The 25,382-nt window shown below is 37.9% G+C and overlaps 1 protein-coding gene across 13 annotated transcripts in view; it reads right to left on the reverse strand.

The window, feature by feature from the left end:
- The window catches only part of LOC141915498 (uncharacterized), a 473,311-nt gene that overhangs the window by 437,993 nt on the left and 9,936 nt on the right, over positions 1-25,382 (reverse strand). For 12 of the 13 annotated variants that reach the window (XR_012620964.1, XR_012620965.1, XM_074807054.1 and 9 more), the window contains exons 2-4: positions 14,332-14,444; positions 10,186-10,236; positions 9,616-9,729 (exon numbers count right to left, since the gene is read on the reverse strand). Coding sequence is in view for 10 of the 13 variants with exons in the window: in XM_074807054.1 (XP_074663155.1) it covers positions 9,616-9,729; positions 10,186-10,236; positions 14,332-14,396 (230 nt within the window). In the remaining 3 variants the exon portion in view is untranslated. Of the gene's footprint in view, positions 1-9,615; positions 9,730-10,185; positions 10,237-14,331; positions 14,445-25,382 lie in introns of those variants that run through there. The other variant, XM_074807058.1, reaches the window with a different exon arrangement.

The following is a 25,382-nucleotide window of genomic DNA, read 5'->3' on the forward strand; positions in this document are numbered from 1 at the left end:
GAGCCATGTTGCTGCAAAAAAGAAAAAAATCCACTCACCTTCACATGGTGCAGCAAAAAATAATTATTAGGCCCAGACCTTTAGGCCTCCTATAAGCTTATATTACAGAAAAAATAATAGCAAAAAGATTTACAAACCTGGGAGAACGTAATTAGACGAAATATCTTTGACGTTTTTCCAATGTTTATTCGACGCGACGTAGTCGGTCAGTGCAGGTTTTCCCCTGGTATCATACTTTAATACAGCATCACAAGCCGTGCAATACGCTTTCCCAGAGCTTGAATTTTTCTTATGTTTTTAACAAGAAACTCTCCACCAAATACAGCCTGCAGCCAGGCCTACTTCCAGCCATTCGCGAGTGATTTTTCGGATTCAAGTCTGTCACCTGTGCCGGCACGGCGAATGAGAATGTCACCTCGCATTTAACTACTAGCGTATTGTTATCTTAATTTACCAATCGAAGCCAGAAGGCATGCTTGGCACGCTTATTCTTCAAGCGCTCTCATTCATGAGACGATCGATATCATTGGCTGACAACCATGAGCTGTTTCGAATAGACACAGCTTGGACCGCGGAATTTAAGGGTGAAGCACGTTGTTCGCCTTCATTATCTGTGAGGGGATATAGGTTCATAGATATTCCATCAACCACCCCCCCCCCCCCCCACATGTTTTCTCATCGGATTTGGACGAATTGCAAAACTGACATTTTTCCTATGATTAAGAGGAGAAACGCAGAAACGCGGAAATCTCACATGTATGTGTATTTCATACCTATTTTTCTTGCTTATTGCACGCTTTGGACAATCATGTATAGTGTACGTGTACTTCATTTCATATTCTTGTGTAGCAGGTTTTTTGTAGGATCACCTGTCAAGTCTAGAGAATCCAAGATTTTTGGGTGATATTATGTGTTATTACGCATTAGAAAAATATTAATGTAAAAATAAATGGTTTCCAAGTCGCCAGACAGCTCATCTAGTCAAAAAAATACCATTAATGGTATTGGTTTTGCACTGAAATTATTTAACCATGTTGTCTTCATTATGACTGTTCCCAGTCAGTACAAAAGGAGAGGGCACAGTATTTTCAGCACATCATTTTATCATGTCATTCTCAAGTCATTTCTCTAGTAGAAAATAAAACCTCATCTCTCATTTTGACTACATCCGTTTTGCACCAAATTTTGCTTGTATTTTGCCAATATTTCTTTTTACCACTAGGACGCAGTGAAACTAGGTTTTACTGGAAACTAGTGGAAGTGCTAATCAAAGGGAAGAACTAAGGCTCAGATCTGAACAGAATATGCTTTTTATTACAAAGTAATTCAGTTCAGCAATTCAACAAAATATAACAAGAAACAAAATTGTTAAAATGAACTTTCCTAAATTTACATGAGTGTATATTTAATCAGCATCAACATTAAAGATTGGTATTCTAGATTTATAGGCAAAACAAATGAAAAATAGAGACAAGAGCCCCAAGGGGCACAATGGCCAGCCTGTCAGATTTGCTTTTTATAAATGATGTAATCTGTGGGTTATATTTATCAATATACATTCCCTGCTCAATATCATTTACATAGTAAAATCATGTGTTAACACAGACAGCAGGAACGAATGTAATATAGAAATACTAAGTTATTGTATTGTTCAACGCCCCCTGGTGGCCATAAAAAAAACCAATGAGTTTGAAACTCACCTCGATCATAGAACATGTCATGAGCTACAACTTTCCAATTGATTATAGTAGCAAAATATGCTTAAGTATCAATTATGATGTGGAAAAACTTTTTTTCCACCTACGAATGAGTACTGATGACCCCAAGATGGCTGCCAAGTGCGTCATAATTGCCTGGTCAAAAATACCCTCTCGGATATAAAAGATCCCTTTCCAAAGAATACCCATTACAAATTGCAATGAAACATGGCGCACCATTAGAAAGCTACAGTACTCAGAATTCAGGCCAAAATTGACATTTTTGGGAACAAAAAAGGTCACAGTACGGCCATCTTGAGTCCGATCGACTCAATTTTTCTCATGCCGATGGGCCCTCGGGGGATACAAATATATTCGAATGATCAAGGTTATTGATAAAAGTGTCTTCAAAATTTCCCTCGAAAACTTCAAAAATGTGTAAAAAGTGCTGATTTTGGCGAACAACAATGGCTGCCAGTCGGCCATCTTGAATCTGACAGGGCCAGATTTTGGCCTGAAGATGTGTCTAGGGTAGATACACGTATAAAACAAATATCAAGACATTACCTTGAAGTGTCTTCAAAACTTTGGAACTCTCCCGAACTATCTAGATGGTTATCTCTCGACCTCAATAGCTTCAAGACCCATCTCAAAACAACTTTGTTCCATGCAGCATACCATTTACTCTCGGAAAGCGAATTGTATTTAACATTTTTTGGCAGAATAAAATTTGATTGAATTTGCAATTCGGGCACATGGCTAATTAGCATATCAAGGTCATACACCCGATTTGGTAAAACCTTTTTTTCGCGAACCTTGTGCAATTGTCAAGGATGAATTTTCTGTAGAGCAAATAAAAATTCCTCCCAAACACCAAATCAACTTAAGATTTCATAGAAATCGATCTTGAAATACAATTTTAAATCTTAAAATAAAACCCGGAAGTAAAACAGTAGACGATACCGCGGATTCACGTGAACACCTGATTTCTGTAAACGAAATGTTGGTTGTGACAAAATTGTTCAGACGGTTTTAGGTGGTAATAAGTACGGAAACGTAACGACCATGGTCGACTTATTCGATGAAATCAGGCCTATGTGATATCCAAATTTTGACTTTTTTATTCTCCAGACCTCCCTGATATAGAAATAAAAAATGTTGGTGGTACGAAAGTGCAATCACAGCGCCGACGGGGACAGAGCCGTGTCAGAGATCGGCGGAGTGAAAATTGAGGTGGACGAACACGAAGAAGTAGGCTATTGCGCTACTTGAATCACGAAAACTCCTGGCGCGGCCCCGACGCTTTTCGTTGATTAAGTAATACAAATATCATGCAATGGGTTTTCACAATCTACCGCTGGTATTTACCGGATTTCAATATCACTCCAAAATTCAAAGAAACCTCGAAATATCGAACCGGAACACTTCCGGTAGATATCCGCGGCTGCCCAACCGGGAAACTTATTTGTTTCAATAGATATTGATAGGATCCATCATCTTCACCCGTCAAGGGATTCGAACCCACTAAGCTAAAGCCATGCCAGAATCGGGTCGGGCCTATCACAGCGCTTGTAACAAACCACATTAGGCTTCTGTGGAATTTCCCAGTAAATGGGCCAATCAGCGAACACGTAGCGAACGCGGAAGTTTTGTCGCGTGTTTTCATTGACGCCTTGGTTACATGAACAGATCAGCAATATACTTAAAGGGGTCATGAAGAGGTTTTTGAGATATGACTAAAAGTATTTTTTATCATCAATTATGACTTATTTATTGATTTAGTGGTCAAGAAATTAATTTTTAATTCTTCAATTAGTGTTAAAACGAGACTTCCGATGTTCCGAAGAAAATCTTGTTCGAATAAAAACAATTCTGTAGACATAGAATTATACTGTGTTTGTTAGAGACAGTAAAGCTCATTAGGCCTAGAGGTCGCGTTCAATTCAATAAACACTCCAAGCGACCTAGTAACGATCTCCTATCCACCGCGGCATCTGAGACGCTCACTCCGAATATCAAGCTTGAGTCCAGCTTACGGATAAGAATGTGTTATATACAGGCATATAGTAAATATCCCGTGGATTTGGCAAAGATCGGTATGTACTGTAGGAAAATTAGAACATTGATAAATGGTTGAAACCCGCGGCCGAATAACTGGTATAGTAATAAATCCATTTATTGATACCTCGTCACCACAACAGCATTTCTCCGCTGCATCAGTTCGGCATGTTTAGTTTAGGCCTATACAGCTCGGTACTCTAATGATTTATCGTAGTATATATCCGATAAAGAAACTAACTGTTTGAAGCCCACGGCCAAATCACTGGCAGTAATAAATTTATTTGTACTTGCTTTGATTCTCATGGTGAGGAAAACTCGCAGCGGATCCACGGATCAACAACGTAAAGACACAAGTTGATTCATCGATCTTTACAGCTCGACAGTGCTGTTACTATTTAGAGTAGCAAATTATATCCTGTCGATCGGTAAAGTGTACTGATAAAGAAAATGGGTAATTGTTAAAATTTACTGTTTGAAGACCGCGGCTGAATGTGACGTCTTGCGGCAATAAATTTGTTTATTTACACCTGAATTGATAATCGAAGTGACGAGCAGCCTCCGGTGGATTTTCGGGATGACGACTCAGAAAAACATGTTGCTTCATTGAATGGGACCTAATTTTCGATGTTAACGGCCCGACAGTGCTTTGATTCATGATAATACGAATGGAGTATTTGTAGATCGAAGTGAGCTGAAGGATATCATACGGATTGTATCGGCAACAGTGGCAAGGTAATAAAGCCTATGTTCTTTTAGTGAAAATAGTGTGACATAAAATAATAATAATGAGAAACAATAGGAATCTCAATAGGGTTTTCTGTGAAGTAACAGAAAACCCTAAATACTGTATTATATAATGCTATAATGATAAAAGTGATAATTGTTAATATTATTAGCCTATTATAGTTACAATGATGAAATTAAGTTTTAATATCTCTGAAATGTTTGATTTTTGAATTGGGCAATCAGAGAGTTAATACTAGAAGCTTAACGTAGATAATTTCTTATGTTTTGCCAAATGATGGGTACCTGAGCTAATGATGGCCAAATGATGGGTACCTGCGGATAATAGTGGTCCCGAAACAAGAAGGGCATACCTTAGCTGACTATGAATATAGCTATTATAAAGTGGTTTTTTGGTCCAGCGAGGTAATAAATTCTTATGACTTCTTATGAGATACAGATTCTTATTAAGTGTATTGATCAGCTGTTTAATGTGGGCTCCCAACTTAGTTCATCATCTATTAATACATCCAAGGAATTTAAATACCGTTGTTTTATTAATATTCTCAAGACCAAGGTTTATATTTAATGTTTTCCTTGATTTTAGATTTTTTGGTAAGAATAAAAGACGTTTTGTTGTGTCAATATTAAGTGTGAGCTTGTTCGAATGAAACCAATCAATGATGATCTTTATATCTGATTTTGTGTTTTGAAATAGTGTATCTTAATTTGACTAATAAGTTTGTATCATCTGCAAATGAAACGGTTTTTGTAAATTTTAAATTTTAAACAAGGTCATTTACATAAATTAGAAAAAGAAGCGGTCCAAGGACTGATCCTTGCAGTATACCAAAGGTAACTCTGTTGGCAATGATATATTTGACAAACATTTTGCGATCCTTAAGGTAGCTACTAAACCAATTATATGCATGTCCACGAACCCCATAATGTGCTAATTTGAATAAAAGGTTGTCTATATCGTGGAGTGGCGTGGCCTAAAGGTTAAGGCATTGGCTCCTCAATCGAGATGTCCAGTGTTCAAACCCCGGCTATGCTGTAGTGTCCTTAGGCAAGGCATTAATTCACACTTGCTACCGGCTGACGACGCCTGATCGTGATTTGCTGATCGATGTTGTATCTCCCCAGGGAGAGTAAGACTGCTATGGAATGGTAACAGAAGCTGGGTAATAATAATCAGGTTTGACAGCGCAGCTGAACTTTGTACACAGGTACATGGAAAGAGGCGCTATACAAATTCGTGTTTATTATTATTATTATTATTATTATATCGAGTGAGTAGAATGCTTTCGATAAATCTAAAAATAAGCCTAATGAGTAGTTATTGTTTTCTAAATTATAGATAATATTCCCAATGAAATCAGTTATGGCATGTTGTGGAATGATTAGGTGGAAAACCGTATTGACTGGGGTTTCTAATTTTGTGTTCAGTGAAAAATTTGTATAATCGCGTATCAACTAGTTTCTCAAGGACTTTTGATAGGGTTGGTAGAAGAGATATAGGGCGGTAGTTATTGATCAGTTGCTTGTTACCATTTTTGTATAATGGAATCAACATTGAATAAGGTTGAATAATGGTAGTAGAGATTTGTTTCAATAGTTTACTACTTAGGTTATCCTCTCCTCCAGAGGAACTCATCATTAGTTGGATAGAGAAAAATAGAACTTTCATTTTGTTCGATAAATAGTCTCTAAAATCATTTTGAGCTTTAGGAATTTTATTGGCAAATGAGTTACCCACGGTAGAAAAAAAGTTATTAAATTGTTGACTGATTATATTAGGATTATCTGTTTTCTCGTTTTCCATTAAAAAGCTAGTTTTTAAGTGTGATTTATCTTTGACTTTTCCAATAGATTGTTTAAGGAACTGCCTTAATTTCCTACTGTTTTTGTAGAATGATGAAATTTTGTTCGCATAACAAGTTTGCTTTTGGCGCCTTTTTGAATAGAATATATAGTCTTTATAGCGTTGATCCTTCTTATCTAAATTCAAACTGTTTTATGTAATTTATCAAACTTTACTGATGCTTTTAAGATGGAATGGGTCATCCATGGTTCTTTTTATATGGTTATCTTTTTTACTTTAATGGCAGGGGATACTGTATTAATAACATTGTTGATATTGGATGTTATAAATCTATAGGAGTCATTGCAGTTCAGATTCACTTAAGTGGAGTACAGTCAATATATGAAAGCCAGTCGTTGATTAGTTTCACATTATTACTACAAAAATTATGAGAATAACGTTCTGATTCTATAGATAATGTGTTAGTATTACAGTTGATTGTCACTAGGCAGGGCAAATGGTCAGACAAGTGTTAAATTATTACTTTTGTGTTTGGAACCTAAGTATGGAGACACATATATGTTGTCAATAAGGGTTGCACTTGAATGAGTTATCCTGGTTGGGCGAAAATAGTAGGGAATAGGTTATTGTCCAGATTTATATCTAAAAATTTTGCTGTATTCTTATGATTATTAATTTTGATAAAATCCAGGTTTAGGGCCATGCCAAGGATAATTTCACATTTTTCCTTGGAAATTTTAGCAACCAAGTTTTGATAATCTGTTAGAAATTCAGTTTCACTAATGCCCATGGGCAAAGTGTGGTTTACCTTGAAAACTGGAGCCTGTTTTGCAAGGGCATCGCTTATGAAAAATCTTTTTAATTTGTGAATTCAAAGCTCTGTTATTTCATTTTATCTTTATGAAATAATTATTTTGTAGTCAAATCAAGGCCAAAAATACATTTGTTTACGGTTCACGTCCAAAATTCCGTAGGGTACAGGAAGCAGGACAACTATTTTATATTTGGAAAAAGAATATTTTTCACAAAATTAAAAATATTTGAATAAAATTCATATGATATCACAAATCAGAGGGTGGCTAAATAGTCTTAATAATCTTTTCCAATGTATGGCTGCAGAAGCTACGAAACATACCGGTACCTTAATTAAAAATCGGCGTATGTGAGTAATACATTTTTATACTTCTAAAATATTCAGACCTTGACCTATACCTATAGTTTGCTGCTAAGTATTTTGAGGTCACAAGAAATTACAATTTTTTACAAGAAATTACAATTTTTTACAAATTCTATTACAGTATCACTATATAGTAGTGTACGAGCGTGTGTGTGCGTGTGCAGCAGTCTATGATTAGCACTCCGCGCCCACGTGGAGGCCTTGTGTAAGTGAATGTTCGCTTACACTTCAATGTCAATCAAAACAATCACCGGGTATTAAAATGAAACAATACCAATATTGCGGATATGTGAAATAATTGCATTCTCACCAGCAATGAGCACTTAAATTTGCACGTATACGGCACCTAGTCCTATTAAACGTTCACCATTTTGGCTTTCCCATATTTATTTTAGTAGCACTGGAATTCCCCGTGTATCCCAAAAAGAGCCAATCACATTCGCTCATAGAGACGACGCCCCCCAATCGAGGTCATTGCAATTTCAAATGCAAGAGCTAAGAATTTTCCCGCCAAAAACAGTTTTTCGTAGAATTTTAACAATGTTGACCAAGTCATCGACGGATGTTCGCCATGTCTTCAATCGCATCAATTAGACGTCGTTTATGCCGAGAACAAATGAAACAAATACTAACATAAAAAAACGTACTGTGATTTAGCTGAATGCCAACTTCATATCGCTGAGAAAGGTAAACCAACAAGGAATTTAAGACCGCTTCAGTACCGACACTTGGTACAAGGTGCCCATTCACACCAAGTGATGTAATCATCGGCATACTAATTCACCTTGTAAATAAATCTATCTGAACGATTTATTGATAAAATATCATTCAAAAATCTTCTTAATATTATTGTGATCAACTTCTATCACCATTCATCCCAATAATAATGTGAAATAATCTTGAATACAAAGTTGCCAGATCTATTTTCGCAACGTATTTAACCCCATTAATCGGATCTTTCGTTAATTCAATGACTGTAAAAATGGTGTACTTTGGTCCACAGTAAACATACACGACATGATGCCCACACGCTCGTAATAGCTCTCTCGTTGCTCGAGAGCTAAAAAATCTCTTTAACCCTTTTGATACGGACCACCCGCAGTGCGGGTAGATACCACTTCGGCCTTCGCTACCTGCAGCGCGGGTGTTTTTAGAAGGACAATTATCATCGTGCTGTACATGGCTGACACCTGCCGTGACTTGCTGAAACTATGTCAGAAGATGCTAGAGGGCGATTCAAGCGATTTTGCCGCAAAAAAATCTATTTATCAATTACTGACCATTTTACTGCAGTTCGCAGCCAAGACAGCAGAAAAACGACGTCGTTATACGACAGAGCAGGTTATAACTTCATTCATAAATGATGCTGACAGCGATGATAATAACTATGATCTAGGAGGTGATGGGGCGGGTGCTGTAGATAGCGATGTCGATGATGGGGCCGAATCCGATGGGGAGTATGACGATTCCGAGTCAAATTATGGGTCGGCAAGTGACTTGGATGAGGACAATAATTCTGGGACTCATTCTGCCACAAGTGATCATTCTGAAACCCCAGAGCCCTAGCCCTGATAGATCATTTAGTACAAGTGATGATGAACCACTTATAAACTATTGCAGCGGCCCATGCAGCTCCCCTGGCAGCTCCACCCCCAGTAAGAGGGCGGGCTGCAGTTCAAGGCTGTACTTTAGGCATAGACCTAAAAAACTAAAATACCTGTAAATTTTTAATTTTTTCATATTATTTTTTTCATATTTTTTATTTTTTCACAACAGACACCAGTATACTGTTTGATTGAAGATACATGGATCTTGATTTGTTTTGAAATGATGTTTGTTGAATATTCTCCAAAAAAATTATATTTTTTGTATCGTTGCACGATATAATTAGGTCACGTGACCTAATTAGCATAATTTTGGAAGATTTTTTGGTCCTCTAAATAAACTTTGGGATGTGTTCTACAACTGCTGTCCTGTTTCCTCTGTTGGTTTTTTGCTATAGCCATCCATATATAACATGCAAAAATGCCTAATTTAGGCTCAGTACAGTAGTGACCAAACATACCAGTATCGAAAGGGTTAATAGTTAAGCTACCACGGCCCACTTGAATAACACTACAGAAAGAACTTACCATCCAGGTTTGATGTTAGCTTGAAGTGGTTCCCACATGACAAGAAGTTTATATCCAAGAATCACAAGTACTAAGAATGCTCGGTACCAGTGACTTTCTGTAATATGGAAACACCTTAAAAAAACCAATCAAAAGACCTCAGTGAATAGTTACGCTGATCGATGTATCTAAGGAATGTGAATTCATCTATTTCTTCCAATGTGATAATCAAACGTCTTAATAAAAGTCTAGAGATCAGATTCCTATGAAACAAAGAAAGAACATTAGCAGTCATAGGTTTCAATGAAATATGCATCGAATGTCAAAAGTTATTTTGCATCCATGTAGTAAAAGGATAACATTTTACTACCTGGGCCGATGTCATTTATAGGGTTAAACAAGTTATTATGTCATAAAATCTATAATTTTTTGACAAATTGGTATGAAGCCATAGACATTCAAACAATGCAAATGAGACTCCATGAACCTCTTCATGACCCCTTGAAATTATGCAGTTAGAAAGTAACATCGACCCACAGACGGGACAATCACTTAGATGGATAGAAAAAAATACTAGCTTAATAATCTTACGTTTGAGCAATCCTAGATTTAAAAAGTGCCTTTGCCAGTCCATAACTACCCCTATATAAAACAAAAATTAAATAACATTTTAATTGATAATTAAATTAGTTTAGTTGTGTTCATAATAAATCTGCAGCAAAAACTAATGACAATCATGAATCACGTAAGCCTTAAACCACTGCAAGCAAGATGCTTTAAGTTAGGGTACTCAACTTAGTAAAGAAATGTAACAATTATAGCATTATATATTTGAATCTACATATACATATACTTTATATGTATGTAGGTTCATCTACTGTGTCTGCTCTCAGTGCAACGTTTTGGTCCGTAAATTCATTAATAATCAGTTGATCTACCTTTTTTATGCATCAATTTGTTCAGTGAGGAATTTGCATTCAGAAATGAAGAACAAATTTTCTAAAGTTGTTTTTGTTTTCATTTATAAGCGATAGCTTACTCAGCGATGGTTCACAGCTTAATGCTGAGAAAACTGCTCTGCGGACGCTTGGAAACATTGCTATGATCAATTCACTTATTCATTAGCGTCACAAAATTCCATAAGTGGCGCCACGCCAAGCAGTTTTTCAGCATTACGCTAGCAAGTAGCTAAACTAGGGGTCCTGAGACACCATGCCCACTTGGGAAGTGGTTTCCAATGCTCAACAATCTAACAATTTCAATATTCAACGTCCCCTGGTGACCATATACAACAACCAATGACCTTGAAACTCACTACAGTCATAGAACCTGTCAGCAGCTACAATTTTGTAATTGATTGTGATAACAAAATATGCCTCATTACCAATTTAATATAGAAATACTAAGTAATTCTACTATTCAACGCCTCCTGGTGACCATAAGCAAAACCCAATGACCTTGAAACTCACCACAATCATAGAACACGTCATAAACTACAACTTAGCAATTGATCATGGTAACAAAATATGCCTAGGTACCAATCTAATAAGGAAATACTAAGTTATTCTACTATTCAACGCCCCCTGGTGACCATATAGAATAACTAATGTCCTTAAAACTCACCACACTCATAGACGATGTCATGAGCTAAAACTTTGCAATTGATTGTGGTAGCAAAATATGCTTAGGTATCAATATAATGTGGAAAAACTTTATCCCACCTATGAATAGTATCGATGATACCAAGATGGCCACCTATTGCGTCATAATTGGCCGATCAAAAATACCTGGCTCAGGTATAAAACATACCTTTCCAAAGAATACTCACAAATTGCAATGAGAAATGATAAACCAGTAGGAAGCTACAGGATTCAGAATTTGGGCCAAAATTGACATTTTTCTGGACTAAAAGGTCATAGGACAGCCATCTTGAGTCCGATCGACCCAATTTTTCTTACGGTGATGGGCCCTTGGAGGGTTCAAATATATACGAAAGATCAAGGTTATTGATTTAAGCCTCTTCAAATTTCCCTCAAAAAGTTCAAATAAATTTCCCATGGGCAAAAAGTGTGGTTTACCTTGAAAGCTAGAGGTTGTTTGGAGTAAGGGCATTGCTTGAAAAATCTTTTCAATTCGTAACTTCGAAGTTCCACAAGTTTATATTGTATTATATCTTTCTTAAAGAATTATTTTGTAGTCAAAAAAGACCAGAGATATACGTTTGGTTACGGTCCACGTCCAAAGGTTTGTAGGGTACAGGTAGGCGTGGCAGGGAAATTATTTTATATTTTCCAAAAAAATATGTTTCACAATATGAAAAAAATATTCAAATAAGGCAATCCCAAAATAATTGTCTGTTTGCCGTAACACCGACCTAACTTTTCAGGATGAGTCAGTAGGTAAGAAAAATTTTTTTTTGCTAAATTTTTGGGAAAAAAAAACAAATTTATCACCTTTTTACATAGAAACAATATCGGAAAAATCATCTACGTTGTGCACGGGAAATTTGTCTAATAGCGTTCGAGAATTATTCTAAAGTTATAATAACTTCGTCCAGAGTGTCATCTCTGTGTTAAAAATGAAACAGTACATTGAATATGTGCGCAGTTTTACGTTACCAGCTTTAATATAGTCACTATGAGGCCTCGTGTAAGTGAATGTTCGCTTTCACTTCAATGTCAATCAAAACAATCACCGGGTATTAAAATGAAACAATACCTATGGCTGATGTGTGAAATAATTACATCCTCACCAGCAATCAGCATTTAAAATTCGCACGTAAAAATACGGCACCTAGTCCGATGAAATGTACGCCATTCTATGGCTTTCCCATAATTATTTTAGTAGCGCCGGAATTCCCCATATATCCCAAAAACAGCCAATCCCATTCGCTCGTAGAGACGACGCCCCCCCCCCCCTCAATCGACGTCACTGCAATTTCATACGCGAGAGCTAAGAATTTTCTAAGAAAACAGTTTTTCGTAGAATTTTAACTCAAGTTTTAACCCATGTACATCGACGGAGGTTCGCCATGTCTTCAATCGCATCGATTATACGTCGTTTAAGCCGAGAACCAATGAAACAAATGCTCACATAAACAGGGATGAGAACGTCGACCTGTAAAATCCGCGGGTTATTCTTCTTGAGTGACATACGCGAACCAGCTGACGGCGTAGCCGTCAGCACTAGCGAGCGCCGAAGGCGCGAAGCTATTTCGGGGGGGTTTGGGGGCCCTCCCCCAAGAAAATTTTAGAAATTAAATACGTTTTCCGAGCACTTAGAGCGATCTCGAACCCATGAACGACTATTATATTTTGGAAGGTAATGGCTAGTTCCAATGTGGTACATCCTCATTTGATGACATTCAGCATCTCATGCATTACGGGTCGAGCCCTGAATTATTGCAGTAAAAATGCGCCGATGAATGCTCACTAAAAATCATCACCAAGTAGTGTATAATATCCGAAAGCGTTCGCCACACACTAGCAGCAACAGTAAGTAGACCTATATACGTTACTACTGTTGCTGTGCGTGCGTGTCTGCAACCGATCGATAAAATACATACAAACTCATCGTAGTACAAATGTACATACAAAATCACTGTGTTGCAATGAATATGCATTGAAATGCGATACTTTTACGTGACGATAAGTAAAACAGGCACTGAACGCTTTTACGGTTCACCTGATTACCAATCGCGCCGGACCAATTGAGTGAGATCATCACCCCCCCCCCCCCATACTTTTACATCATTTTTGGACAATTTGGAAAATTGATATTTTTCAATACTGAAATCCGCGGGAAACCGCGGATCCGCGGGGAATTCTCATCTCTGCATAAAAAAAACGTAGCGCAATTTTACATGAATTGGCTCAATGCCAACCTCATATCGCTGACAAAGGTAAACCAAAAATGTAAAAAGTGCTGATTTCGACAAACAACAATGGCTGCCTGAATGGCTATTGATTCTGACAGGGCCAGTTTTTGGGCCGAAGATGTGTCTAGGGTAGATACATGTATAAACCAAATATCAAGACATTACCTTGAAGCTTCTTCAAAACTTCCCAAAATAACTTGATTCCGTCTATGGACGGACGGATGCATGGACGAACGAATGGACGAAAAGTGAACGCAATAGCCCGCTGAGACTAAAGTCCCAAGTGGGCTAAAAACGCGCACAATAAATAAACCCTATTGAATATTCGTAGTATTGCTATCCGTGAACAAATCAGCAAACAAAACAAATGTTATTATAGAATCTTTGATTCTCTGAGCCTTCCTTCCTTATTTATGAAATGATGTCATGAACTTCCAGATTTCAGTCTGAATACATTAAATACTGATGCCCAGTCTACATACGTCTCTGACTCTGGCCAGTTATGCGCCATGATTGGAGATTGCTATTTCCGCCGGTATTATCTTTAAGTAATTTCAAGTATAAAATAGGATGCACAGTACATCCATAGAATCTACGCGGAGAGAAGGACTGTTATATTACTATCAGAGTTTAACATTTCGTTTAAATGCTGTTAGTAGTCGAATCTGATAGATGAATTTTATGTGACGAAACTAAGAGGAAAATATGTTAAAATAATAATCAACAGAAATACAATAGAGTTTCTGCGAAAGCAGCAGAAACCCTAATAATTAAAATTATCAGTATATTCCTATTTTCATGGCACAATTTTTTCACTTATCCACCTAACTATTTCAAGAATTCAAATTCAAAAGATTTACCTTCCTTTAATAGCATCTTCAACATGGGCAGCGGCAACTAAAATTTCAGAAATTTCGCTTTTCATTTTTCCAAAGATTCTTCATTCAAGCATCTTTATTAGGTTCCATCAAAACTGAAAAACAAACAAGAAGCCAAAGGGCGTTGATTTCGCACCTCATGTCACTACAAGGGTTCCATAGGTTCAAAACCCATGATTTCATTTTCTACAGGAAACTTGAACAGAAGAGTATATATATTTGCGCAACGTTTCGGCTAAAGACTATTAGCCATCATCAGGCGCACTGAGAACAGGAGAATATTACAAGATATTTATGCAAGACCAAAACAATAGAAACAGAGTAAGTGATTAAAATATTGAAAGGGGAATAGATTAAAGTAACGACATAACAGCAAAGTAAGCAAGGCAAACTAGGGGTAATATAGATTAAAGTAATTTATAAACAAAAGAAACAAACTAAAGTGATTAAAACGTGAGGACAAGCTAAGGGGTAATCAGATGAAAACAAAGAGAAGGAACATGCATGAAAGGCAATAATCAGTGAGTGAGAGGGAAACAAGCAAGCGATGTTCAAGGCAAACTATCTTCAGTCATAACCATTTTCTACTTTTGTAAAATATTTTCATTTATTTTTGGCATGTCTTAAGTGAACGTAGGAAGTGATATACATATCAGCTTGTCTATCAACCCTGTATAAGTCGTAGTCCTCAGGACTGACAATTTTTCTAGTGGTGGTTTTAAACGAATTCCGCAAATAACCTGTGGAAAGACGATGTATACAATGCTCATGGTCCGTGATGTTCCCCGGTCGTATCCTGAGCTTACAGTGCAGATCCTCGCTGAAACCCTGTGTACTACTTACTAAATCCATTAAACCCATAAATCGTGTTGGCTGCTTTTTATATCACAATATTTGAGTATCAGTTTTGCAAAAAACTAGTGGTGCAGCGCATTGCCGCATGTCGTTCAGCAATCCCCGCATGTCATGGAGAGGTTTAGAAACCATAGGACAAACGTAAATGATACGTAGGCTAATTATATTTTTCTTTGTGTTTTGGACTGCAGCTTGAGCTTTGGTACTAAGGCCATGATTACACTACCTGCAATCGAATAATCAATCAAATAATGCTGCCATGTGCATGGAGAAAAATGCCTAGGTACCAATATAATAATGACATTCTAAGTTATTCTTCTATTCAACGCCCCCTGGTGACTGTATAGAATAACTAAAGACCTTGAAACTCACAACAGTCATAGACCATGTCATGAGCTTCAACCTTGCAATCGATTGAGGTAGCCTAACAAAATATGCATAGCTACCGGTACAAATTCACTCTAATTTAGGCAGGGTTTCACTAGCAAGTAAGTTCACTGCTTCCGTATGGTCGAATCCTTTAATGATACACTGTACGAAGGATTTATACTTACTTGTAGTAATCAAGCGACAAATATATATTATTAAAACATGAAAAAATTGAAATTAAGTTATTCTTCTATTCAACACCCCCTGGTGACCATATAGAATAACTAATGTCCTTAAAACTCACCACAATCATAGACAATGTCATGAGCTTCAACTTTGCAATTGATTGTGGTAACAAAATATGCGTAGGTACGAATATAATATAGAAATATTAAGTTATTGTATTATTAAACGCCCCCTGGTGGCGACATACAAAAACCAATGAGCTTAAAACTCGCCACAACCATAGAATATACTATGAGCTACAACTTTGCAATTGATTGTGATAACAAAATATGCTTAGGTATCAATAAAATACAGAAAAACATTTTTCCACCTACGAATGAGTACTGATGACAACAAGGTGGCTGAATATGTGTCTAGGATAGATACATGTGTAACCCATAGGCCTATATCAAGACATTACATTGAAGCAACTTCAACAGTGGTTCCGTGTTCTCCACAGGTCAAATTTATAGCACGGCGTAGTAAGAAATATTAACCTTCTGCAACGACGATGCGAGCACTGGAGAAAATTTTTTAATTTAACGCCCCTCAGAGTGTCTGAGACAGAAAACCACACTGGAATTCGTGAAAAGTCACATATGGTTTTAATGCTGTACGCCAAATATCACATTATATCTATCGACGAAAACTGAGCGAGTGGCTCCTTTACTATGATGGATGTCTATTTTTAGAGAAACTGACGACGACCTACGCACTGGAGAGAATGAATGCATGAACAAACACTTACATTTTAATTATTTTTTCAGAAAATAAAGCGAGACTAATTTGATGTGCAAAATCTATTTTGATGAAATCAAATAGGACATACTTTACAAGCAACAGCGCAGCGGCAGCGCGGCGTAGAATGAGAACATGCCTCAACACATGGCCTAGTTCTAGTTTTCCAGGAAACCAGGTACTTGGCACTTGACCAGGGATATCAATACATTATCACACTCAGGCTGAGGCTGACTATCATCGCTATAGATCAATTTTTTGATGTGTTACCTTAACTGGTTAATCTCAGCTCAAAGAAAAACCTACTAGATATATAGGCCTATGACACAATATCAATGATGCAGTCAACAAAAATGTATATAAACTTCATTTGTATATACATTTATTGATGATCCACAGACGCTAAACAAACTTTATTGATCAAAGACATGTGCCATAAGCAGCACACACTCTCGCAGATACAGATAGTAGGCTCCAAACACTGAGCTGCCAATCATTCTAGAGACCGCCGTTAGCCTATCTTAGAAGTTGGCTACGTTCCAACTACTAGAACATTTCATGCATCTGATTTCATATCTTTGTAGGCACATCGTGATTTAGTTTCCCATAACGACAACAACAAAAATTTAAGAAGGGCGGTAAAAACATTAGGCAGGGCGCTGAGTTTTGAGCATGGCTAAAACAGCCCGCGGAGAACACTGGTGTTCATAGCCTCAAGACCAACCAAAATTCAAGGCCATTCAAAGCCATTTGAGAAGCACATTCAAGGCTTTTTATCCCCATGAAAAACATTTTTACAGCATTATTTCCTCGCTTCTTCCATTCAAAAACAATCAAAACAGCTTTAAAAGGGCTCAATGTGCCACTGCTGACCCGAATTCACTGATATTTACTGACACAGCCAACTAGGGCAACAAATTGAAATTTGATAATTTTAATTTTGAGCCAGTGACCCAATGCCTACACTAATCATGACTTTTTAAAAAGTTGAAGTACAGATTTTCCACGTAAAATCTTGGAAATATAACGGAAAATAATAAGTGTGAAAACTGAATTGGGTTGAATTAAAACGATGGGAGGAAACCTACTTTTTGCAAATAATTGAGATGGAAATATAAACTAGGGGTCCAGGGACACCATGCCCACTTGGGAAGTGGTTTCAATTGCTCAACAATCTAACAATTTCAATATTCAACGCCCCCGGGTGACCATATACAAAAACCAATGACCTTGAAACTCACCACAATCATAAAACATGTCAGCAGCTACGATTTTGTAATTGATTGTGATAACAAAATATGCCTCGTTACCAATTTAATATGGAAATACTAAGTTATTCTACTATTCAATGCCCCTGGTGACCATATTTAAAACCCAATAACCTTGTTACTCACCACAATCATAGAACATGTCATGAACTACAACTTTGCAATTGATCATGGTAACAAAATATGCCTAGGTACCAATATCATAAGGAAATGCTAGGTTATTCTACTTTTCAACGCCCCCTGGTGACTATATAGAATAACTAATTTCTGATATGTCATGAGCTACAACTTTGCAATTGATTGTGGTAAGAAATTATGTAGGCCTTTTGGTAGATATATAATATCGAAATACTTAGATATTGTATTATTCAACGCCCCCTGGTGGCCGTATATAAAAACCAATGAACTTGAAACTCACCACAATCATAGAACACGTTATAAGCTACAACTTTCTTATTCATTGTTGTAACAAAATATGCTTAGGTATCAATATCAAAACTTTTTCCCACCTACGAATGAGTACTAATGACACCAGGATGGCCGCCAACTGCGTCATAATTTGCTGATCAAAAATACCTGTCTCAGGTATAAAACATTCCTTTCCAAAGAATACCCATCAGCAATTGAAATGAGAAATGGCAAACCAGTAGGAAGCTACAGGACTCAGAATTCGGGCCAAAATTAACATTTTTGGGCACTTAAAAGGTGCTAGGACGGCCATCTTGAGTCCGATCGACCCAATTTTTGTTATGCTGATGGGCCCTGAGAGGGTTCAAATATATACGAATGATCAAGGTAATTGATCAAGGCATCTTCAAAATTTCCCTCAAAAAGTTCAACTAGGGGTTCAGGGATACCATGCCCACTTAGGAAGTGGTTCCAAATATTCAACAATCTAACAATTTCAATATTCAATGCCCCCTGGTGACCATAGGCCTATACAAAAACCAATGACCTTTAAACTCACCACAATCGTAGAACATGTCAGCAGCTACGATTTTGTAATTGATTGTGATAACAAAATATGCTTCGTTACCAATTTAATATGGAAACACTAAGTTATTCTACAATTCAACACCTTATGACCTTGAAACTCACCACAATCATAGAACATGTCACTAACTATAACTTTGTAATTGATCATGGTAACAAAATATGCCTAGGTATCAATATGATAAGGAAATACTAAGTTATTCTACTATTCAACGCCCCCTGGTGACCATATAGAATAACTAATGGCTAATATAGAATAACTAAAGGTGATGTCATAAGCTACAACTTTGCAATTGATTGTGGTTACAAAATATGCATTGATACGAATATAATCTAGAAATACTAAGATATTGTATTATTCAACGCCCCCTGGTGGCCATATACAAAAACCAATTACCTTGAAACTCACCACAATCATAGAACACGTTATGAGCTACAAGTTTCTAATTGATTGTGGTAACAAAATACACTTAGGTATCAAAATGTGAAAAAAAAACTTTTTCCCACCTAAGAATGAGTACTGATGACACCAAGATGGCCTCCAATTACGTCATAATTGGCTGATCAAAAATACCTGTCTCAGGTATTAAACATCCCTTTTGGAGTCATCCATTTATTACGTACGCATCATAGGGGGGAGGGGGTCTTACTGAATTGCATACATTTGCGTACAGAGGGGGAGGGGTCTAATAATCATGCGTTCGGTATGCACCATAACAATTCTGCTGGGAGTCAATTCTATCGTAAGCATTCCCTGTATATTGCCTACTACCCCTATTGTACACAGTGGACTCATCCCAGTTCAACTCGCGGCCTACTACCCCTATTGTACACAGTGGACTCATCCCAGTTAAACTCGCGACTTAAGTACAATTAACGTAATGAAAGTAATTGTAATCAATAACAAGAGGCCCATGGGCCTTGTAACTTCATGACGCAGTAGAGGTAGAATGATTCAGTATTCAAAGTTTAACAAAAAGATTTACAACAAGTTTTAAAATAGTTAAGATGGTATAGGCTATGTGGTGATAATGTTCATATTCCCGTCAATAGCTTCCCTGTAAAAACAAACTAGCCAGCACTAGCTTGGCCGGAAAACCCGCCAGAAAATTACGACTTTGAGACCTAGCAGTGGCGCCCTCCACCGGAAGCCGCCATCTTTTTTTCACTGGCGTGAACGCTCATTGTGTTCGTTTATTAATGGTCGGAAAATCGTGAATAATCTACGCTATAGACGTGTGTATGTCGGCTTTGTGTTGACTAACAAAAGAAGAATAAACAGTGGAATCGGGTGATTCATCGATTGGCCCGCGGTGAGATCGTTCTCTTATCAATTTCTAATCCGAAATTTTTCGATTTCTCGATTTCATTAAAAAAAAAAAAATTTCCTCCCGGTCGTGCCATCGTTTTCTAAACATTAAATTAAATTGAGTACACGCTACCTCCCGGGGTTTCACAGGCCTCGGTCCTAACTTATATTCCATGGTGTTTTTTATCGTCGTTTTCATCGATTCCGTTTTTTTTTCATAATAAAGAAAAATAAATAATACACTTCGTTTATAACTAAAGTTTTAGCGTACTGCAGTTTTCAGTATAATGTCGGACAGAGGTTCTGTCCCTAAGGGGCAGAAGCATTGTGCGGGAGCTTCGTACTCAAAAATACTTGGCTTGTGGGACTCGCACCCCACCTGTCAAGCCTGCTCCTACGCTTTGAACGGGCACCCCTGTTCAAGATCTGTCCAATGCTCTATATGTGACGAGTGGGAGGAGTCCACCTGGCAACGGGCGGATAATTCTCGCTCATACCAGTCACGTAAAGCTAAATCCAAAGCAGCAGATATATCTGTCACTTCGGAAGTTTCGTCGGCTCAGTCGGTCCTCGCAAGGCCGTCCAGAGCCTCCCAGAAACGCTCAAAGACTGAGGAACAAAGTGTTTCCGGCGCTAATGGATCGGACGTAAAAGTGCCGGTCGGTCCGTATACCGGCTACCCGGTCGCGGTCTCGCACTCCGCGCCGGTTCCCGGTCAAGACATAAACTAAGGCTGCTCTCAAAGACTTGTCGGACGCCCGCGCAAGTCCCGGTCATGGGAGAAGTCTCGGTCACCGGTCCGGTCAACGGCCCGGTCGGTCTCTCTTTCCCGGTCACCGAGCTGGTCAGTTTCACCGGCCGTCTCAGATTCGCTCTCTGAGTCGGTCAAATCGTCTTCAGTTTATTCTCGGCGTTCTCTACCACGCTCCCCTCGCAAGGGACACAAACATAAGCACAGGGAATCCCGTAAACGCACTAAGGGTCATCGCTCCCGAAGGCGTAATCGTTCCCGTGCGCCCAACTCACCCATGATCGTGTAATGCAAGAATTAGCTAATGAAAATTGTGAGCTACGTAAGCAGCTATTAGAAACAAAGAAACTAGCAGCGGAGAATAACCAGTACTCTCGCCGTAATCATCTGCGTTTATATGGAATTGTTCAAACACCCGCCGAAAGTTGCGTACAATTAGTCGTTAACTCATTGAATGCCGGCCTCCGACTAAGTGATTATGAACAAATTTGTTCGGAGAATAAGGAAGTAGCCCATCGCGTTAAAAACAGATCCAAACCTACCGACGATACAAATACTAAACCGAACAGTATTCTTATACGCTTTCATGACCGCAAGATCAGAGACAATATCATTTCGAAACGTGCACGTTTAAAAGACTCCGGATTATCAATTCGTGAAGATCTGTGCCAGGAGATAGGAAAACTTGTTAATAGAACAATAAAACTCGGGGAACTACGACAAAGTCTGGACCATGAATGGTAAGGTATTTGGAAGTAGTCGACAAGATGGTAAGAAAAAACGTATCGATCTCTACGAACCACTGCCCGATTAAACAATGAACTCAAATTCACTGGTGTTAACTATGCCTGATATATAAATTGAACTATTGTAGCGAACTTAATCGGACGGTCAACTGGACTCATATTTAGAAAAAAAATTATGTAACAGTTTTGCAGTATATCCGTCATTCTGTCTCAAACCTTTCAAAACCTTATGTACGGTATATCAATTTAACAGTATATATCCACAGGATACTCAGCAGTCTTCAACTGTCCATTATAAAATATAGAATATTTAACCAACTTTAAACAGTACATTATTAACTAGTATATTTGAGTGTATACAATGCTGAGTGTCAATAAGGATTTGAATTTTCTTAGATGTATCGCATATAAGCAAATGTTTAATTACAGCAACGTGTGTGAAATTCTAAACTTCGTCATTGCATTAGTAACTGACAACAACTGGCCTCTTTTATTTCCGCCAATTGTTGACGCCGGTCTAACCGGACCATCACATGACATTATTGATAATATATCACTATGAAAGTTTTTCTCTGTATTTACGTACAGGTTTATCGAATATTTTCTATGTATCATATCTACGTTTTCACAATACTTTTCATTTCAACTCATCTCATCACCCTGTTGATTACTCACTTATATCCGCTGGTTGAACTAATATTAAAGTTTATCATTTTCAGATATGTGTTTAGGAAACTTTGAACCAAAAGCACGCAATACACAAAATTATGACAGTCTCCATTTAACACTTTGACTGCGGCACCCGAGTTAACTCGGGTTCTAAGGCCCGATTTTTTACTGCGGCGCCCGAGTTAACTCGTTTTTATGCACCCGTTCAGTGGCGACTCCTGTTTTTGGGAAACGGTACCACGGAACTATTATTTGTTCACGAATGCAACTAACAGGCTTCCATACTGCATTCTAATGTTGATTTCGAATCGATTTTGTTATTGTACGGGTAGGTAGAGGCGCTGAATGTACAGTGCTTATCTATGGGTGAGTTTCAAAACAAAGATGGCTGCGCCCAGGAGACAAGGTTGTAGACAGCTAACGGACTTAGAAATAAGCGAAATATTTGCCGACAGTGATTCGGAAAATGAACTTTTCGATGAACAAAATGCTGCAGCAGATGATGAGGAGGCCAGGGTAAGCTCTGAGGCTTCGGAAATTGAATCAAACGGTGAATCAAATGATGCGCATGATTTGGACTCTGGAAATAATTCTGAAATTTCGGCCAGCGGCAGTGATGAATCGAACGATGATGATATAGCCCCAGTGGCCGCCCCAGCCCCCCCACCAGTTCAACGTGGTAGAGGCTTAGTAAGGAGGGGTGCTAGAGGTAGAGGGGCAAATCGTGGACGTGGTCGGGGCCATGTTCCAGCTAATAGGCCTGATCCGGATGCAGGATGGAGTGACACTAATGTGCAGCCAGTTGTTGGTGCTTTTACAGGTACACCTGGATTGAATGTAAACATGGACAGTGATGAGCCTATTGATTATTTTAGGCTTTATGTAACTGATGAACTTATAGACATTCTAGTTACTCAGACTAATTTGTATGCTTCTCAATTTATCAGAGATGCACAGCTGAAGCCTAAATCGAGGGTCCACACATGGAAAGATGTTGACGCACAAGAAATGTGGCGTTTCCTTATGCTACTCTTCATGATGGGTATTATAAAAAAACCCACTATAAACATGTATTGGTCTAAAAAGAAAACAGTCAGAACTCCATTTTTCAATGAAACCATGCCTCGTGATCGATTTCTGCTGATATTGAAATTTTTTCATTGTAACGACAACGATGCTCGTCCTGGTGACAACCAGGATCGGTTATACAAAGTCCGCCCTGTCTATGATCACCTCACACGCAAATTTACCGAAGTTTACACGCCCACGGAACATTTATCATTAGACGAAGGGGTGTTGAAGTGGCGCGGGAGACTAGTGTTTCGTTGTTATAACCCCCAAAAGCCCGAAAAATATGGAATGAAGTCGTACATGGTATCGGAATCCGAATCTGGGTATTTGTACAGTTTTAGTCTCTATTGTGGCATGAACCGGAATGTTCCTACCATATGTGATGATACTCTACAGCCTTTATATGGTAAGAACTATAAAGTTTACATGGATAACTTCTACAATAGCAGGAAGGTATCCCAGCACTTGCTCAATAATAGGACTCACACATGCGGAACTGTTCGTATAAACCGCGGTCTTCCAAAGGCGCTTGTTCAACAAAGCAAAGAACTTCGACGTGGCGATGTCGCTTTCCGTCAAAAGGATGGAATAATGTTTCTGCTATGGCTAGATAAGAGACTGGTAAAAATGGTATCCACTTAACATGATTCTTCTATGGCAGAAACAGGTAAACAGGATAAAGATGGAAATCTGATTAGAAAACCGCAATGCATAATTGATTATAACCATTTTATGTCTGGTGTGGACCACTGTGATCAGATGTCGCGTTATTATCCGTGTGTTTTGAAAACTGTGAAATGGACAAAAAAATTAGTACTATATCTCATTCATCTATCAGCAGTGAACAGTTATTTCCTGTATCAAAAGAATCCCAATAAGGACAAACTTCATCTTCTGGAATTTTTGGAGCGTATAATTGAATCTATGGCTGAACTTGCGGGTGAAGTTCCCGTGGGACATCAGGCCAATAGGGGACCACAGGGAGATCCAGTTACAAGGCTTACAGGAGGGGCAGCTAATCATGCATTTTTTTTGATCCCCCCTACTGCCAAGAAACAAAACCCAACCAGAGTATGCAGGGTTTGCTCAAAAAAGGGCATGAGAAGCGAGTCTAGATATATGTGCCGCAACTGTGAAACCCCCTTCATCCTGAATGTTACTCTGCATATCACTCCAAAAAGATTTACTGGGTGTAAAATATCATAAAACCAAAGAATAAAAGACAAGAGTAAGGTAAGACATTATTTTTTCTTCATTTATTGCTCTTTTATTGAAGGACTACAAAATTTAACATTTTTTGGAAAAAACGTTAGCACAAGGGTATATACGCATTTCTAAAATTTCAGCAGTCAAAGTGTTAAATGACCTAACAGATGAGCAGTTATTTCTAAATAATGATTCTCCATATAGTGAAATACAAAATGTGAAGCAAGTTGATAACAATAGTTTGAATATCCTACAATACAATATACATAGCGTTCCGGGCAAACTTAATGAGCTAAAAACTTTGATACATAAATTTAAAATGGCTAATATTGATATACATTTACTTCTTCTCTGTGAAACCTTCATTAAAAAAGAAAATCTACCCCTAGGCCTATGTCATTTACCAGGATATGAACTTATAGAAAAACACAGAGACACTCGTAGTCAAAGAGGTGTTGCCATTTATCTAAATAAAAAACTCTCATTCAAACCTAGAGATGACCTAGGTATTTTTAAAGAGGGTAAACTTGAAACCTGTTTTGTCGAAATCTTATCGAAATCAGGTAAAGTCAGTGAAAATCTTATAGTCGGTGAGTTATACCGTGTCCCTGGTACAAACGAACTAGACTTTTTCCAGGATTATGAAACTATTTTGAATAAAGTGAAACTAGAAAGAAAGAATGTCATACTAGGTATGGACCAGAACTTAGATTATTTAAAACTAAATATTCATAAAAATATAGCTAACTTCATTGATATCAATATTTCTAATGATTTACTGCCAACAATATTTCGACCTACTAGAATCACCCATAAAACAGCAACCCTCATTG

Source organism: Tubulanus polymorphus, chromosome 1 (assembly GCF_964204645.1).
Source record: "Tubulanus polymorphus chromosome 1, tnTubPoly1.2, whole genome shotgun sequence".
NCBI classification, from domain to species: domain Eukaryota; kingdom Metazoa; phylum Nemertea; class Palaeonemertea; order Tubulaniformes; family Tubulanidae; genus Tubulanus; species Tubulanus polymorphus.